Here is an 18,898-nt window from a genome sequence, read left to right as displayed (position 1 = left end):
GTGATTAGCCCCAACTTGTACCAAAAAAGACCGCATGAATATGGGAACAGAGAGAAAAAACTCCCTGATGTAAAAAAAAGTGAGCTATGCAATTCAAAAATGACAACAAACAACAACAACAACAAAACAAAGCACAGTTCAGGTCAGTTTATTTTTAATGGTCACACGCTACAAAATGAAAAGATACAACATTACGTTATCTGAAAAACTAAAGAAATTAATATTCCTTTAGGCATCGAGTTTTAATTCTATGCCAATAGAGTATAGAATGCTTCCCAAAACAAAAGCTGTGCAAGTCATCACAATCAGTGACACAAACCTTGGCAAGCCCCATGCACACATGGCTGTGTCCAAGATGACATCCAGGACTACACTTACGGTACTGAACATTTCTGAGAGGTCTGAAACTCTTTTCCAGAGAAGCTGAAGAGCTTGGAAGGGCTGCCAGCAGGAGAGGTGGGCAGCACAACAGCTCCCTGCCCCACTCCTCCAGCAGCTCTGCGCCTGCTGCACCCACTCAGGCTGACCACAACCCCCTCGCCCCAGGCGATTGGGTGCTGCACGTCATCAAGACCATCATTCGCCAGGTGTCCCCCAAGAGGACATTGTAGAGCCCAGAAAAAATCAAGGGAACACCAGCTGAAAGAAGAAAGGCACCATCACGATGGTCTTGGTCAACACTTTCTTCTATTTCTGCTTTTCAACCAACAGTCCTAGCTGCCATCCTCCCTTGCTGCTGAATTTTCTTTTTCAAGCTAAGCTTTCTTGGAGGTGCTGTCTTTGATCCAAATGCATTGCTATTCTAGAACTCTTCCTCCTCTGGATTTGCATGGACAGGTAACTACAGCTCTTGAACTTCCCACTGAGCAATAGACAAGCACAAGGGAAGATTTAAGAAGTGTTTACAAGAGAAGATGACACTAAAGATGCAATTTGAAGATAGTTTTGTTAAATCCTCTGCTGGCAGTTATAAGATTGAATAGGAATAAGCTGAAGGCCAGCTTTTACCTTTACTCAGATCCATCCTCTGATCATAATCTTGCAGATCGCTTTCTTTTGGCAGCTACTGTGCTTGAATCCCTTCCCCCAGGCTTTATATACGCACATAGCTCTAGGCTCACAATTGCTCCTATAATTTGCTGTGCCAACAAAATTATAACCACTGCAAACAGTCCACATGATGATTATATATTACAAAGCAACTGCATGTTAAGCCACATGTTATTTATTTCAGAACCAAAGACTGCATTACAACTGAAAGACACTCAAATATTTCTCAGACAATTACCACTGCTAGTCTTATTTTTTATGGTGTGTCACAGGTTAGTTTGACATTGACTTCTGTGTTTTGAGAAAAAAAAAATCAAGACAGCACTTAATATTTCCATTTGCAAATCCCAAAGGTATTCTGCTCTTTGACTTGCATATCTCTCATGTTTGTAGTGTAAGTGGGAGTATAAAGGAAAGTAAGCTGGAACATCGGCCCTGGCACTGATGTGGAACACGGCAATAATTGTCCTCCCACTAAAGTACCATAGGGTTGATTATGCCTCTTACTGAGCAAGATGACAGCGCTAACACAGGGCTTTTCATTTCAGCCCTCCTGCAAACATCCAGCAGCTGCCATGTAAATGAGTAACTCTGCTTTGCAGTCACCTAAGACTGCCTGGAAGGGGGTCAGTGACTTTAACAGGTGAGTGGTCATACACGTAAATGTCTGAAAAGTTTATCAAGCCTAACTGGGGCCTAGGAATATTACCCTAAGAAGGGTAATATTAGAGCTGCAGACAAAAAGCACTAGTTAGTGGATACAATATCGACTGCTTCTCATGCTTATCCCATACAAAACTTGAGACCAGCTCTTTCACAAAGCTAGAACTGCACTGTTCTCGTATTGGCAAAATGGTATGATGGGGGGGTTGCTTTTTTTTTTTATTATTTATTTTTTTATTTTTGTTGTTGTTGTTGCTGCTGCCTGTTTGTAGTAAGCTCCCTAAAGCACAGTATTTCATTCTGTGCTCACAAGGTAACAGATTACATGAGCACTTCTAATGCTTTTTCGTGTGTATTATCTCAAACTGTGTGTGTCGTCTCCCTCCATGGAGACATTAAACACATGCCTGGACATGGCCCTGGGCAACCAACTCTAGGTGGCCCTACTTAAGCAGGGGATGGACCAGATAATTCCCAGAGGTCCCTTCCAACCTCAACCATCCTATGATTCTGTGATTTATGTCAAACCACTACAGAACAGTTTTCCTTAGCTAGTTTATTTTACACTGGTAAAAGCAGTGGGAGCACCCCCAAGATTACTGCCTCAGCTCAGCAGGGGAACTATTGCAGAGCAATGGTGCCTTACAACTCTGTCACCATTTTTAGGAAGGCCACACCTGCAGGTCATGCCAGGTGCTTCAGGTTTAACCACCATTCGCACCCAGAACACTTTGTGGAGTCACCTACACATGCTCTGCACAGTCATGGAAGGAAAGACAAAACTACAGAGAGCATTTCTCTCGTATTCTTAAAGAGCTCAGAACCCATTAAATGCTACGTTTTGTTAACTTGTGCAGAAGTAGAGAAAAAGAGGAATGTCATCACAGTGTCTCTCCATGGAACAACAGTGCTGAGACTCTGTTCCTGCCCTCCATGCTGTCTTCTAGAGAAGATGACTCCTGGGTAGTCATATGGGCATCAAGGATAAGCATAAACAAGATGCTGTAGGGTGCTCAGATAGAAGGCTTGCTGCCAAAAAAACATTTGCTCACGGGCTGCAGCTCACAGTCACCAGAACTGTGAAACATCTCTCCTCCTCCTCATCCTCCCACCAGATGGAAGAACCAACTTACGATCAGGGGCAGTTGTGAAGCTGCTTATCAACTGTTCTTCATCACATCAGGTTTTGTTCTGACCTCTCCTCCCTCCATCCCTCAACAAAAAGCTTTGTCAAAATGATGGTGTTTGTCCAAGCTTTCTCTTGAGTTTTCTCAGTCTGGGGTGGAATTGCTTGTCAGAGGACACAGTCCTCTTCAGAAGAGCCACGCAGCTGAGGCCCCCTCTAGGGTGTGGGCTCAAGCCCGCCCTACCGGCCAAGGCTGGAGAAGAGACCTCCACCACTCATGTTCCACGAGGCCCAAAGCCCCCTGTTCACTGGAGAAGCTCTGACAGGCCCCTGTTCAGGACGCACGTGCAAGTCCAGACATCCTGCCCCAGTCCCCACGCTTCCCTGCTTCAGAGCCAGCAGGGACCCCCAGGCCTGCTGCTGTCCAGCCTAGTGGCCTGGCGCTGGTGCCGGCCTGAGGAAAGGGGAACTTCCTCTTTTCTGCTTTCCTTGAGGAAAGTGAACGGCCTTTAAAACAACTCCTTTATCTCAGAGTGGGCTGAGAATATTTTATCTATTTTTTCACAAGATGGGATAGAGGCAGAAGGCAGGGGGGCAATAAAGGGTTCCTGCCCAGTTCTTACCTGTGAGCTTCTGAAATTTGCCTAGGAGTGGGGAGCTTGAAGACCTCTGGTCTGCAGCAGCAGCTGAACCAAGGCTGACAATGAGCAGAGTGCCCATGTTCAGAGCATTCAACAGCCCTCCAGCTCTTCACCATTCTTAATGAAGTGTAATGAAAGGAAATTAATGAGCTTTCTCCCCCTTTGCCAAAGTAAAGAGCAGCTGGAAATACGCAGGGATGCAATATGAATTGAGCATGATTAAGCACGTTATAACCATTGCTCTGAATAAAACAGAGCTGATACACCTAAAGAGCCTACAGCAGTCTCTTGTCATTAGAGCCATTTAGCTAGCTCTGCTTTAATTGCCTTTGAAAGCCACACAGGAAGGATTTCTTTTCTACCCTTTCCAATTTAAAACCAGGGACAGAAATATGTAAGCACCAACCCGCACCCATTTAGACAACAGGGATTCAGGGGGAGAGGCAGGCAGATGGGTACTTCACGAGGAACTGCTGGGTGCCTGATGTGCAGGGTAGCATGCCTGCGGTGCGTGGGCACGGCTGCAGCTGGAGGACACGAGGAGTGGGGAGCTCTGGGCTCCTGGGGGCTGTGCCACCCCCTGCAGCACTCTGGCTCTCACCAGCCCCAGCCCCCAGCCCCTCTCCCACAGAGACCAGCAGCAGCAGCATGCCACTGCTGTCCTTCACCTTTGGGGGAAGCATTCCTAATTTTCTGCCCAAACACGAACTGCAGATCACACAAGACTTTAGCTCGGCTCATGGCATTAACTTGGCAACAGCTGAACTCCTTAGATAATTTCAGTAAAATGTATTTGAGAGAACAAACCACATCACAGAACACCACAGAACTCTTGCTCCTGCTGCACAAGGAGCTGTACAGATGCTGAGGTGCAGCACTTCACTGGCAGAACTGCAACACAGGAAGGTCACCACGATGCTCTGCAGCACTGGCAAAGCTTTATCTCCCAGCACAAGACACAGGACACCTGGCATCAGAACCCATCGCCCAAGGTACTGAGAGCACAACGATGCATCAGTGAGGCTGATGGTGAGGCACAGCTCTTGTCATGCTCCCCACTGGAGTGCTCGCAGACACTGACGTGCACTGCTCTGAATTTACATCTGTCCAATTACTCATCAAAAACCAGCAATTCAACTCTAAATTAACATTTTCTCTTCTGCATTCTTACTTGATTCACAAAAAAAAAAATCACAGATTATGTTCCCCCTTCAGGTTAATTAATTTAAAGTCTCACAGGTCTGTTGGGAGACAATATCCGACTCATCTTTGGCAAAGGAGCAATACTGGAATCTAGACTAAGCTCTTCTGCTGAGAAAGACCAAGTGGAGTTGTTCTGGAGTGAAGAAAATACGGGAAATATCTCCTCTCTTTCTTGTGGATAAGTGTTTTAGAAGGACCTTTTTACTCCTGTTGCTTGTCTTGAGCTGATTGAAAGGGTCCTCATTTCTCTCCTGGACGGATATTTTCATTACAGAGCAGAGTGATGAGGAAGATAAAGAGGCCAGGGCGCCAGCTTTCCCTCCTTAGCTCCTAGAAGCCTAGTGTACAATGGAAATGATGCCCCAAAATCTTTGCTGTAGACAATGATCCAGTCTCTGCTCCAAGCACACAGCCAGGAGTTTGTACAAAGCTTTTATAGCCCTGAATTCTTTTGAGACATGAGTTTGAATCCATCATCCAGGATAGACCTCCTGTTGCGTCTTAGCTTCTTTTGTCTCTCAAGGTAGATGACAACTCCCAGGAGGACAGCAGCAATCAGGAGGAGGACCAAGCTTGCAACAGCTAGACAGATGACTGCAGCTTCTACCTGCCCTACAGGCAACTTTGCTCCAAAAAGCCTGACCTTCTGGGACTCATCCACATTCTCCGGTGGTGTCACTGAGAGAAATAACAAAAAGAGATGAGAATGCCAATGAGAATGGTGCCAATGAGAACCAGAAATAATACAACTGAAAAGAAGCTAAAGAAAGATGCAACACAATCAAAGGAAGTCAAAGCAGACCCAATCACTGTCCATCCAACAGACCCTCATCCCTCAGGTCACACAAATTTGAGAATAAATGGTTCTTTCCCTAACTCACTCCACCTCAAGATCTCGGAGCTGTTCAGCCCTATCAACTAACCACTGCTAAATCCACTATAAAGGAGGTGGTCTAAGGTTGTGTGAGGAGTCAGTGGCTGAGCTAGGAAAAGAACTGAGAAGAAAACATGCATCCAGACTGAGGCTGCTGCGAGCTTCCCACCCTGCTCCAAGCTCCCCCATGGCTTCTGCAGTTGCTCAGGCCACCACTTTCCAGAATGCACTTGCTCAGCCACGCCAGCAGTGAGTCACTTCAGATCCTGAATTCTTACTCTTCCACAGTGAGGCAGCAGAAACCTTTTGAGAAAGGCAGCCTGGATAACAGCTGTCAGTCAAGGTTTTTGCTTCATGAGCACACATGAAGATGCATGAAGATGTTCGAGTGTAAAACCAAATTATTTAAATATTGTCAGTACTGCTGTGACATTTCCTACTCCTCTTATTTACACTCATTTTGAGTGAGGAAAACACTGCTGAGAAGAACATGGCAGAACTATCAGTGGAGAGGGACTGAAGACTTGTAGATAGATGGGTGTGCTTTCAGCTGGTGTAAGCTGCCTCTGAAATCAGCTCAGATGGATTTATTCAAAGCAGTTAAAAAAAAAAAAAAAAAAAAGAAGCAGCATTTGTGGAGAGAGATGAAAAGTCATGGGAAGAAATCACCACTATGATCTCTTCAGACTTCTACCTCCAGGAAATAATCTAAGACACCCCATAAGTTTTGATTGAAAAGCATAAGAAAAAATCATCTCCTTTGCAACATTCTCCTTTAAGACCCTTTGAATCTCTGCTTGTATGATAAATCCATACACAGAAGCACAGCAGGATGTGAGGACACTAAACTTTTTGACCTAACAAGGTCAAACAAGCCTAACAAGTCTGTCTTAGTTTTATCATCAGAGCACAGACATTTAGAGGACAGATAAATAAATTCACCTGGAACCTCCCTGTTACCCATCAGTAGCCAGGCCTCAGGCTAACACCCTGCCCAGCATGGCTGAGGAGAAGCTGTAAATAGTGTTTGTGCTTCTCCCTCCTCCTCCTCCAAATCCAGATCTCCACACCGACAAGAGTTCTCTTCCTCCTTTGCCACGCACACACACACACTTTTTAGCAATACAAGGTATACTATACCTTCATCGTAGTTTAGCACTTGAAGCACTGGCTCTGAAAGGAAACAAAAAATGAGTGACAAAGTGTTGGGCCAAACAAATCAAGTCTAGAACATGACACTTCTGGCAAGGATCAGATCCAGATGCAACATGGTTTTCCAAGGCTTGTATGTTTTCTTTTCTCCTGTCAATGTTTTCCCTCTCCACATCACACCAAGAGGGTTTTTGCATTACCTGCTTCAAGAGCAGACTCCCTCCCACTGCACAACCCTTTGAGAAAAAAGCACAGTGTCTTTAAGTGTGGGCTTATCCCGGCTGGCAGGGTCATTTGGTCCCCCCACAGCAGGATGCGGGAGAGGACTGGAAAAGCAAAAGTGAGAAGAAAACTTGTAGGTCAAGATAAAGAGAGTTTAATAAGTGAAAGGGAAAACAAAACAAAGCAAACAAAACACAACAAAAAAATCCCCACAAGTGGTGCAAAAGCCATCACTCACCACAAGCAGACTAATGGCCAACCAGACCCTAGGTAATGGCTACTTTGGAAAAAATTCCCCTTCGTTTTATTACTGAGCATGATGTGCTACAGCCTGGAATATCCCTTTGGTCAATTTGGGTCAGCTGTCCCAGCTGTGCCCTCTCCCAGTCTCTTGCCCACTCCAAGCTACTGAGAAGTAGAGAAGACCTTGATGCAGTGTAAGCACTGCTCACCAACAGCTAGACATCACTGTGTTATCAGAGCTGTTCTGCTAACAGCGCAGTACAGGCTGCTACAAAGAAAATTAACTCCAGTGCAGCCAAACCCAGAACAGTGTCACTCATCTTTGAACACCTTCCACTGTTTCCTGCTGAAATGAGAAGCCTTAGGACATGCATTCAGATCACATGTAATATTCTTAATAACAACAGTTGCTAGCTGATGGCTGAACATTGCTTCCCAAACTCAAGCTAAAATAAAACTTATAACACCACCCTAGGCAAAGTAATAACAAATTGGTTTGCAGAGTTTAACTCCAGCTGAAGGTGTTACCATATTCCAACGGAATATCTTAAATTAATATCAATTATCCACTCAATTAACCGGCAGTTTATGGTACGAAACAGTTGCTAAGTATGATGCAAACACAGGATTTAGTGGCATTAGTGGAAAGTGCTGTCATACATTTCGCGGTAACAAACAGCAATATTTCCAACCTGGTTTAGGCAAGACTTCGAAGAGTATCTCCATGCCAGCATGAATATGATCAGATACATGACAATGAAGTAGCCATGTCCCAGGGTTCCCAGCCAACATTTCCACCATTTCAAAGGTCCCAGGGAACAGATCCACGACATCTGCTCTGTAGCTTTTGCCATTCTGTCAAAGGGAAGGGAGACTCAGCTAGCAGCGCTCTGTACGTCTCTTTAGTAATGTAGGATTCTGTCGGTGTCACTAGAGATCACATCAGTCCTATTACAGTTTATAAAAGCTCTACATAAGATTCACAGAGTAGCTCCAGGGCTGCGACTGTGAAAACAAATACAATCTGGTAATGCCTAATCCTGAGAAGGGTTTAGCTAGACGTATCAGCACAATACAGAGGCTCAGTCAGTTGGATCTGGATGTGTAAAACCACATTCCTTTCCTAGTTGGGTGAAGGTGCTGTGAAATCATTCAAGAAGTTCAAATCAGAGTCTCACAAAAAGTGATGATATCAGTGGCCAGTCCCCATTTCGTTATCTACAGGATATTCTTACCTTGTATATGAAGGTTTCAGCATGAAAATGGACTGTGTGGACATCAATCTCCTGACCCATTCCCAGCAGGTACCAGTTCACCCACTCTCCTTGGAGCATGGTCAGCCCAGGCAAGTTTGCATAGAGCCTCCCATTGATTGCTGTGCAGTGAATAACATATGCAGAAAGTAGAAAAGGCTGTTATTGAAATGGTAAAGATCCCAAACCATCTCAGAAGAAGAACATGCTCGACAAGTTAGATGCTTCAAAGCTCATCAAGGAACTACTGCATTGGTGTTTCATGTCTTCCATATGACAGTCTCCCAAGAAGTTTGGTGGTCTTTCTACAGCTCAGCTACTTATCCACTCTGTTAACAGAAGACATGACTTGCATATAAAGCCATACTGTAAGCTCATCTCAAATAAGTCTCAAAAGCTACTTGCTGAAAACCTGGAGTCAGCCAGCAGGGGTAGTTGCTTCTAGAAGTCTGGATGCGTAAACTAGATTTGGCTTAGCGCTAGGGAAATATAGGTATATACATATATACACATAAATCTCTGAACCATTTGCTTACTGAACAATGAAAACAGGTAATTTCTGCCAACAAGCAACCCTGTCATTATATACATCTCATGCTGGTTGCACACACTATGTGCTGATCATTTGAAAAATCACTACATAGTACAGCTTTGTTTCATAATTAGCACAGCAAGAAGGAATACTGCTTTGGCTGCAAATGCAGGAAAAGAACCAAAACAGTGAGTGGGTTGAATGAGAGAGTACACAGTGAAACTCCCATGCATAGATGACAGAGGGAAAAAGATGGAAAGAGACATGATCTGAGGACAGGAACACCTGTGTTTAATTCCCAGGTGTGCCATAGGCACTTTCTGCAGCCCAAAACAAACATTCAACTTCAGTGTTGCTTTTGCTAGCTATAATAATTGAGTTGACAATTATAACTTAATGGACATGAGTATTTGGGGATTCTTTGTATCACCTACACAAAATAAGTAGTAATAATAGCATATATAACGGAACTCTGTTATTCTCATCTCATCAAGATGAACCCCTTGGCATTTGCAGAGCATATTTTAGGTAGATCCACACATAATATGTAGGAAAATCAAATACAACATGAATTTAGAGAAATCTGTTCATTCTACTATTGTAGGAATAGTTTTCTTGAAAATCAGCTAAAAGAACTAGCCTGTGTATTGCAACCACACAGCCTGGTCAATTAACTTGAAACCTAACATATTGTTATGGTCCTAAGATGAACAGAACGAAATCAGTCTGACATATTAATTTCACATTTAATACTATTTCCTCTCTGGAGTCACTCAGACACATCAGATATTAACCTCTCTGGCCCATGTCTTGCTATTCCTCCTGAGGAGGACAGCCATAATGATCAGCCTTCATTGTAGATCAAACATCTGTGTCGTGTATGTGCTATAATACTGAGAAATACAGAATTTAATTATGTTTTTGCTGCTGATGAGGGAAAAGAGTGAGGGCATTTATTTTGAGTCAGGCTCTTGTTTTCTGTGCTTTTCTGACAACTTATGAAGGTCACAGAGTCAAGTTCAACTTTGCATAGACAGCAATTAGTGCGTAGGTGCCTAATAAACATTACCATGCATTTTGTTGCTTTCCACAAATCTTTCATCCAGTAGGTCAATATCCTTGTGATTTCCCTTACTGTAACGTTGCACATTCTCTTCCAAGTACCAGGACTGATTTTCATCAAAAACCAGGAACAGCAGAGCAAACTCCCTCTTTATATCCTTTCTGAGCCCGTCAGTTTGCAGTGCCCCTTTCCGGCAGACCTTCAGGGGTCCAATCAGACCACTGTACATATCCTAATCCAAACAAAGGATAAAAATCTGAGGCAAGGATCTTCTCACCCTGACTTTTGTACACAGATCTTTACCATTCAGCAACCATGTTCACTGTTCCCTGCATCACCCCACTTAAAATAAACTGTGCTACTGCATAAGTACTCTCACTGGTGAAAATCAGCTAGCAGAGCACAAGAGCAGTGACTATACATGCTCTTATGAATGCAAAAAGCCATAAACATGAATGATATCAAAATACTCTTCATTCTGTGGCTGCAAAAACATCTGCAACTTGAGATAAAAAGACAATGATCTCTGGATTTAATGTGATGCTTTACTTCAGGATCCATCAGGTTGTTTCCCTGTAAAATCAGTGCTCCTCCTGTATTTTTCTCCCCCTTCCTCTTTGAGGAGAGGGGGAGTGAGAGAGCGGTTGTGGTGGTGGAGCTCAGATGCCCACCTGAGTAAAACCACCACATGTCAGTAGAACCTAGCAATGCTCAAATCTCCCTATTTTACTCATATGGCCTAAATTTGGATAATTCCTGCCTTTCTAAATTAACCCTGTTGATCTCACCAATACAAGCCAGAACTCACTAGGAGATGTTCCCACATCCTGCAAAAAAAAAACAAAACTGAAGGAAGGTTAGTTTCAAGGTGACATAAAATTGCTTTATGCAGGTTTGCATTAGGAAAAAAATAATGACAAACATAACAAATTCAGAGGATTCCCTCTCCCAGGAGAGTGCTAGACGTATGACTAGATGGTTCTTCTACCTCTCAGCTGGGCCAATCCCTAAACTGTATTCAACTCACATTGTTTTCTAGAGGGGACAAAAAATTGGTCTAACCATGCTTTTCTGGTTATAGCTTCTTCTGTTTTACCTTTACTGGGTCCACCATGGAGTAGTAGATCCAAGGGATACAGGCTGAATCATTTGGCCCTGGACCAGACCTCTCAGGAACTTCCCATTGGTATGTCACTATGTCACCTGAGAGACAGAAAAGCACCGTTAACACCAATGTGATAAACCAAGTTGCCAGGCTGCTGAGCAGCATGCAAAGCAGAACAAGAAAAGACGACCTTGTCTCAGAAGTGTAAATACAATTCTAATGTTGTTGGACATTTCGTCTTCCATCCTCAGGCACTGAAAAGCAGGATGGAAGCTCCCCTCTCACAAAAGAAGCAGAAGGGTGACAGGAGGCACACGCTAATAGGAATTGGCACAATTCTGTTTTATTTGCCAGGTTTGAAACTAGACCAGACCAAGGGAATTCTGCCTCTCTTCAGTACCAATGGAGCTTGAGATGATCATTCATCTCTTTGAAGGATATTTATGATGCTCATTCAAATTCCTTTTTGAAATTACTGTTTTGCTTATTAGTAATACATTTCAGAAAGACAGGGCCCAACTGAAAGCCTGTCTGTTGCAGAGACATAGCCTGCTCTGAAGAATGTACAAGTTGAAGGGGACCAAAAAATTACATAAATTCGCATCTGGAACATAAAAGAAATTGGTGACCTCAGCCAGCATCCTGACAAGCAACCATGCACATCACAAAACACACAGGTCATAAGGAAAAGAAGCAGATTTCCACATCATGGATCATCAGCCCAGGGCTACTACCAAGGACTGACTAAGCTGTGAGCAGTGATCACCTTTCTCCTTCTTACAAACCATGCTCAGTATTAAGAACAAGGCCGTACAGAAAACCTGTGCTATGCTTATCACAAAGTCACAGCAGAAATATGAATTCTCCTGGGCTTCCCACACAATTGGTGATCACAGAAAGCACAGTGAACCTGAAAGAGCAGTTATTGTTCAGTTCCAGGTCTCCACCAGAAGAAAACAAGTATCTCTAAGCCTATTTAAAGAAACAAGTCTAGCTGTAGGCTAAAGTTAGCTTCCTAAGTTTGTACAGGAATGAGGCTTGAGAACATGGTGACTTACCGGGGTTTGCTACTTGTGGCTGCCCTGTCTGCCTTTCCAGCACCCCATGTGCGTGAATGGAGTAAGGTCGTGTGGCATTGTTCTTGAACACAACGTTAAGAATCTCTCCCACTTCTGCCCCCAGAAAAGGACCTAGAGACAGCAATAATATGCTATAGCAATAATATGCAATAGCAAAAACTATCAGTATATCTTCTAAGAATATTCTTACCACTTTTTCATTCTCTTCTCCCCAGAGATACTCCTTTACAATATTTATGATGCTTCCCCTCTCTCCTCTTCCTTAATTTCTGAATAGCACTATACTAAAGTTTGCAACATCTTTATCACCCCATGGCATTAGTTTCAAAAAAGACCAGTAATATTCAAATTGGCTCAACAGTGTCACAAATCAGAGCTGCAGCCTATTTCAAGCGACACACTGCCTCAACTTTGCTGCTCTGTCACCACTTAAAGTCCTGGGTTCATAAAACAGCTGTGTCTCCATAGACTTCCATTAACATTGCAGCGTGCTCGTCCACTTCCCAAAGCCAGACTGCTTTTATCCCAAATGCACTTCTTTTCACAGCTACAGATTTTCAACTACATCTCTCAGACTGCTCTATAGAAGGCAGCAGTTATTTCTTCACAGCTACAGAAATGGCATTGTGAAAAATGCTTTGCTTGAGACATGGAAGAAATCTGGCAGCAAAGGCAGGCTTAAGAACCCAGCTTTCTAAGACAAGCTGTACTCAGGACCCTCTTTATTGCTTTCTCCATGGCTGGCAGGCCTGGACAACAGACAAGTCTGAATTTCTCCTCATCCTTGCACACACAGCAGATGTCTGAGTATGTGGGAGGCCTTCAGATTACAGCCCTTAACCACTGGAGTCCAAGTCCCACTGCTGTGTGAACAGAAAATGTACCCCTTGCACACTTCCTTACCTAGTATCCCCAGGTGTTCGTCACCATTCGTCCTAGCCTTAGGAGTCTTGAAAGTCCCATCAGTGTACTCCCTGTAAACTGCTTTCTTGTACCGGGAGCCAAGCAGTCCATTCTCATTGCTCAAAAATATATCGGCGTAGCTGAGAAATGCAGAACGAGTGCTGTGTTACTCAAATGCTCATGGGAAATAAACAGCTAACCTGTGGCAGGAGTTTTGCCAGCTGACAGTTTTCCCAGAGACCTGCTGCAGCTGCAAAGGTTGAGGGCAGCAGCTCCATCAGCACCCAGCAGCAGCACGTGCACCATGTCACACGTGGCCAAGTTGCCCTGACAGACTTTACCAAGGTCTGCCGAAAATCCTTGCCCAAGGCATCCCCGAAAGAGATGTACCTCTCTGTGGAGTGGCTATGCCGCTCCCTCTCCCAGCTCCGGTCCGGCGCGTAGTCCCACTCCAGCTCCTCCGCCGCGATGTAATAGGTGCGCACCCCCCTGTACGGAGGGGCAGGAGCCACGTCCCTCTTGCCGCACTTGGAAACGGAGTAGCGTACCCTCATCCCAGCCTGGTAGTGATTGCTCGTCTGGCAGTAGATCTCGAAAACCCCTGAGGGAGGCAGCACAAACAAGGAAAACAGCTCCTCTTAAAGATCCCAGGAAACAGCTGCTTCCCACGCAGGGCTTGTGACATGGCTGACATCGGTATGCGCGCTGTGTATAGTGAGTGTTTGTGTAGAGAGCTTGGTTGCCATAGGCTGAGATTAAAAGGGGTTGTTACAGAAACCAATGAGGAATGGCACAACAAAGTCCTACACAAAAATCATCTTGGGAAGCTGTTTTACACACACTATAACCAGCTTATTAGATGTAAAGAAACAAATGAGGTAACAATTGTGCTACCATCGCGGGTTAAGTAAGAAGTCAAGCCTGCAAATGTCAAGGGGAGGAGACGAGCTGCAGCAGCAGAGGCCATCACATTGCATGAAGGAGACATGGCGTTGCGTGTTTAATCCCAAACTGGGAAGACAAGGGTCTGAAATTAACGTGAACCTCTGCAAGCCATGGACAGCAGAATTGCACTGACATCTCTGCTACTTGATTCTGAAAGATGCGTTTGCATGTTTCCATAGATAACAGGCAGCAAAGTCCATCAGGGCTATTACTACAAATATTTAATAGGAAGAAGCAGCAGGCTATAGAATCAGCCTGGGACAATATAGAACAAGATCCTGTATCTCCCATTCTTCTCCAGAAGCAGATGCAAAGATAAGAGTTTTGGGGCTGTAAATGGAACCAAACCCGATCTAAAGCACAGCTCAGCCTGTAACACTTGGAACACACAAGTCCACGTCATGCTAATGAATCAGCCATAGGAGCAAATATCACAACTGGAGACTTTTCCTGACACTAAGTTAGATACACAGACACTTACCCTTGTTATCAGGTTGCATGAAGGCAGTAGCAAATGTGTGGGGGAACAGGCTGGTTGAATCTTTCCGCATCCCATTCATCTGCAGGGTATTTCCCTGAAACACAGCTCCATGTACATCTGCTTCACTGCCCAAGCCCAGAAGGTGCCAGGACACATTGTCTCCTTCACAGACATCCAGCCCAGGCAAGTTACCAAACATAAATCCATTGATGGCTGCAAAGGAGAAAACAATTTACTCTCTGCAGGTAGATATCAGCCTGGAGATTCATTCTGTGTATATACTGTGACAGGGCAGGCCTGCCAGTAGAAAAGCATCTTCCTTGTAATTTGGCCCTGAATACACTCAGGACAGGCTTCCTGAGACAGCCTGTTTCTTGTCCAACATCCCATCCGCTCTGTAGCTTCACTTAATTTGAGCCCAATACAACCCACAACCACTCCAGCATCCCAGCTGACTTAACATGATCACCAGGACGCGTTTTGCAGGTTCAGTCCCGCTGCCCACAGAACACCATCAGGCCATACCATGCATCCTGTTTGACTCCTCAAAGCCATCATCCTTTTTCACAGAAGTCTCTTCCATCCTCAAATAGTACTTTATGTTTGCATTTAAATACCAGCTGAGGTTCTCATCAAACACACTGAAGAGAAGGTAAAATTCTTTGTCGATACCTTTCTAAGATACAATCACAATGATGGCTGTTAATTTTTAAAATCAACTATCCTTACAGATAAAGCTGTTTTGTCTGGCTCTCACTTTCCTCTTTATCTTCTAAATTGGTTCACAGAGGGCCAGGGCTCTGTCCCTTTACTCAAATTGAATGTTTTATCTTTCATTTCACAAGAGGCACCACTTATGCATTTGCCCTGATATTGCTCAAGTGAAGTTATCAACATGTGCCCAAGAATATTACAGCATTGCCTCCTTCCCCCACCACCCTTACATTTAGTGTAGGTTTTACCACCCATCCATATCAGACCTAAAACCAGAATTTGGCTGTTGGGGCAGGCTGATGACTATGTTCCACCCCTCCTTCCTCCTACCACAGGCCTGAATTTGTTTTTTTGTTGTTGTTTTGTTTTTTTATTACCTTAAAATCTTAAAAATGTTAATTCTCCTAAGAAACGCATCCCACAGGATGGTGAGTTTCCCCATTAACAGAACATTGCCTGCGCTGTCCAGATGCTCATTTTTGTATCAGCTTCCTTAGCTGTACCCAGGAGGACACCCTGCAGAGACGGCTAAGCATTTTCCAGCGGGGCACAGAGGCATGTGCAGAATGGCTGTGCACCTGTCCCACTTAACCATTCATTAAAGGGTTGCCTAATATTGTGGAGCCAGAATCACCACCCCAGGTGGTTTTTCCCTGCCCTACCTTTCTGTCTCTGTTTTGTTTACTCCCTTTCAATACCTGTAAATGTTTCATCATTACTACAGCTCCTTCATGTATTGGACTTTATATATTCATGATCCTCTCTGAAGATTCAAAGTTCTACCCTAACGAACATGCTGATCTCTTCTGAACTCTTAGTTTAGCTACATCATGCCACCAGTGAAAGCAGGCAGAAAGCAAACTCCCCTAGGGAGGCTCAGTAGAAGCTATTTTCAGATTTCTCAGCCACTGCCTGATCTGAACTGCTAGGTAGGTAGGAAGACAGCAGACTATTTTTCTGCCACCTACTGTTTTTCACAGCAAAAGTCTGTTAACATCTTGCACTTCCCTGGTATATTCATTTAGATTCTTCCCAAGACTTATTGCAATGAGTAGAACATCCCTGAATGAAATTCCAAGAGGAAATTCTGGTCATCCTTCAGATTTCACCTATCTTTCATCAAATCTATAGAACAAAATGGATTTTCATATGCTTTTTTTGTAGTTGGCTATGCTTGAAAATGAGCCGATCTTGCAGAATAAATAAGGCTCACCCAAACCTCAAAGCATCTTATCATTCAAGCACACCATGTAGATTTTCATCTGCAAGTATGTCAAGATGGTTTTTTTGGTGTTTTTGCGATTGCAATGAATATGTCACATGTCTCTGAAGAAAGTACTTTGTTTTAAAGCAAAGCCCAGGAACTATTTCAAGGGCAGCCCTCAGGAGTCCAGAATGCTAGCCTTTCCCACCAGAACTGTGGCATACAAGTGCCCTGATGTTAACATGTTGTTAACATGATGTTAACATGATGTTAACAGACTTTAATTAGACTCTCTGGACTCACACTGTTGCAGATTTATTTTCATTGTGTTCCCTAATGTTTGCTGATGTTTCCTCTCTCTGCCAGGTTGTTTCGTAACAGTGCGACAGGAAAATTCTTTTTACCTGTTTGTTGTTGTCATCCAAAGTGCCTGGCTTGCAGATGACCAGAGGGCCTACCAAGCCCGAACTGGAGTCTTTGACAGGGTCCACAGCAGAGCTGTACATCCAGGTCAGGCAGGGAGGGTCACTGGACGTCGGTCCAACATGCTTTGGCACAGTCCATCTGTACGTAAAGTTCTGCAGAGGTGCAACAGAAATCCCGTGCTGGGACAGACCTTTAAAACAGAGATTGGAGTGGTTATTCTCAAGGTCCTTGTACAAACTAGTTGCAACTTCTCACCAGGTACATCCACACTTGGCTTTCATTCATGTCACTAAAACAGCAGGCATCTCAAGGATGGAAGTGGAAGTATTCAGAGGGCGCACACAGAGCTGCTCTCAGTATCACTGAAATTCTTCCCTGGTGCCAAGGCAGAGATGGGCATGGTGACAGCAAATAACGAAATGGATCCAGCTGCATCTAGGATGATGCATGTTGGAAGCATGTGGTTACCTAAGCTGGAGTGCATTGGGAATGTTTCTTTGCTCACTAGGGTCTCAGACATCTAGAAACAGTTTGAGCTTTGGTTTACCAGTTTCATTCACAAAAATAGCACCTCTGGAACCATGCTCCCTCAGGCACCCTCTCTGGGCATGAGCTTGGCAGAATGACTCCTTTTCTGAGGCCTCAGGCAGGCTCAGAGGACCAAGCAGGCTCCAGAGCACACCCAGTCTCTCCTGGATGCAGGAACTTCATAGCATGGAGGAGACATAGGCTGTGGAGCTCCACCACCAGGAATAGCATTAATTTATGGTCTTGCAGCAAGTGCAGAGCACAGCACTATATGGGCTGCTGCAGGGAAATTTAGCTCCATCCCAGAAAGACACAGCACAATTAATTAAAAAAAAAGTTAGCCACAAACCATCATGGTACCGCATCCCTTCCCATGCCTTCCCATAAGACACTCCATGAGGCTGGATGCTGAATGGCCAGGAGGCTTTGTTAACAAACGTCACCAGGATGGTGTCACCAACTTCAGCTTTCATCACAGGACCTACACAAACACCAGAGAGTGAGTGTCAGCAGCAGAGCAAATCACAGGACAGCCACATGAGCCAAACAAAGCAGGGCCACCTTTGATCCAAGGCTGATGGGAGAAGATTCAGAGCAGAGGTAGATGGGGGATCAGGTCAAATGAGTTCATGCAACTCCCACTGTGGATGTTGCTTATTTATCTGACCAGAGAATTTTTCATTGATTGCTCTTTCAGTGTGTTTAGTTTAGTAGAAAATAACTGTAATTTGTTTGTATGAAGTCATATCCAAGAATTCGCTCACTTGTCTTCCTATAGGCTGTTGCTGGCAACACCAGTCCTTTTGTTTTCCCTGGCTCCCAGGGTCCAACAAGACTCACAGTTAGGCTGCATCTCCCATTCTATGTATAATTCAACCACTTCACTTACATTCAGCTGCTTAATACTTCCTTGTGTCTCTTTCCCCCCAGATTTGTGTATTAATCCATGTGCTGTTTCCTTCTGTAGCCTCCCCGGGTATTGCTGTTGCTAATTTCTGGTGTCATTAAATTATTAGTCACTGTTGATGCAGGGAACTGGACCACACCTATGTACTTCTACTGTGTGTGGCACAGCCTTCATACACGATTCAACTCCCTCTGAAGACTCTATTTTCTTCTCTCATCTTTCTTTACCACCCTCACTGATACCTGGCTCTAATGGAGAGAGCCCACATGGGAGAGGAAGCTTTCTGTGAGAAAGTGGGGTTTGTACTGTGCCTTGAAGGTAGTCAAAAGCATAAAACTAGGGGCTAGTGCTGTGACCTGTTTAGCTCTGGCTATAAACACTGCTCTGTTGCTCTGATTACTGTCACAAATACTATACTGTGTCCCTCAGCCCTTACTACTGACCTCTGAAGACTGCCCCAGCAGAAAAGCAACTCCCTCTGCTTTACCATCCACATCCTAGGCGTGTGTGCCTCAGTCTTAAGTGTAACTGCTTTAAAACACCTCACTGCATCAAGAAACAAAGGCATAGTTAACTCCTGACAT

At 44.3% G+C, this 18,898-nt stretch overlaps 1 protein-coding gene across 4 annotated transcripts in view; it reads right to left on the bottom strand.

Moving 5' to 3' along the window:
- Positions 1 to 132: 132 nt before the first annotated feature.
- The window catches only part of HEPH (hephaestin), a 28,740-nt gene continuing 9,974 nt past the window's right edge, over positions 133 to 18,898 (bottom strand). For all 4 annotated transcript variants that reach the window (XM_082770512.1, XM_082770511.1, XM_082770513.1 and 1 more), the window contains 13 exons: positions 17,757 to 17,888; positions 16,858 to 17,069; positions 15,061 to 15,211; positions 14,536 to 14,748; positions 13,500 to 13,710; positions 13,110 to 13,249; positions 12,186 to 12,317; positions 11,119 to 11,225; positions 10,029 to 10,254; positions 8,410 to 8,549; positions 7,867 to 8,029; positions 6,698 to 6,730; positions 133 to 5,361 (listed from right to left, as the gene is read on the bottom strand). In XM_082770512.1, the coding sequence (XP_082626638.1) occupies positions 5,117 to 5,361; positions 6,698 to 6,730; positions 7,867 to 8,029; positions 8,410 to 8,549; positions 10,029 to 10,254; positions 11,119 to 11,225; positions 12,186 to 12,317; positions 13,110 to 13,249; positions 13,500 to 13,710; positions 14,536 to 14,748; positions 15,061 to 15,211; positions 16,858 to 17,069; positions 17,757 to 17,888 (2,105 nt within the window). In that variant the 3' untranslated portion in view covers positions 133 to 5,116. The remainder of the gene's footprint in view (positions 5,362 to 6,697; positions 6,731 to 7,866; positions 8,030 to 8,409; positions 8,550 to 10,028; positions 10,255 to 11,118; positions 11,226 to 12,185; positions 12,318 to 13,109; positions 13,250 to 13,499; positions 13,711 to 14,535; positions 14,749 to 15,060; positions 15,212 to 16,857; positions 17,070 to 17,756; positions 17,889 to 18,898) is intronic.

This window comes from Aythya marila (genome assembly GCF_965140915.1).
Source record: "Aythya marila genome assembly, chromosome: 13".
Classification (NCBI taxonomy): domain Eukaryota; kingdom Metazoa; phylum Chordata; class Aves; order Anseriformes; family Anatidae; genus Aythya; species Aythya marila.
This window is presented reverse-complemented; position numbering and strand designations above follow the sequence as displayed.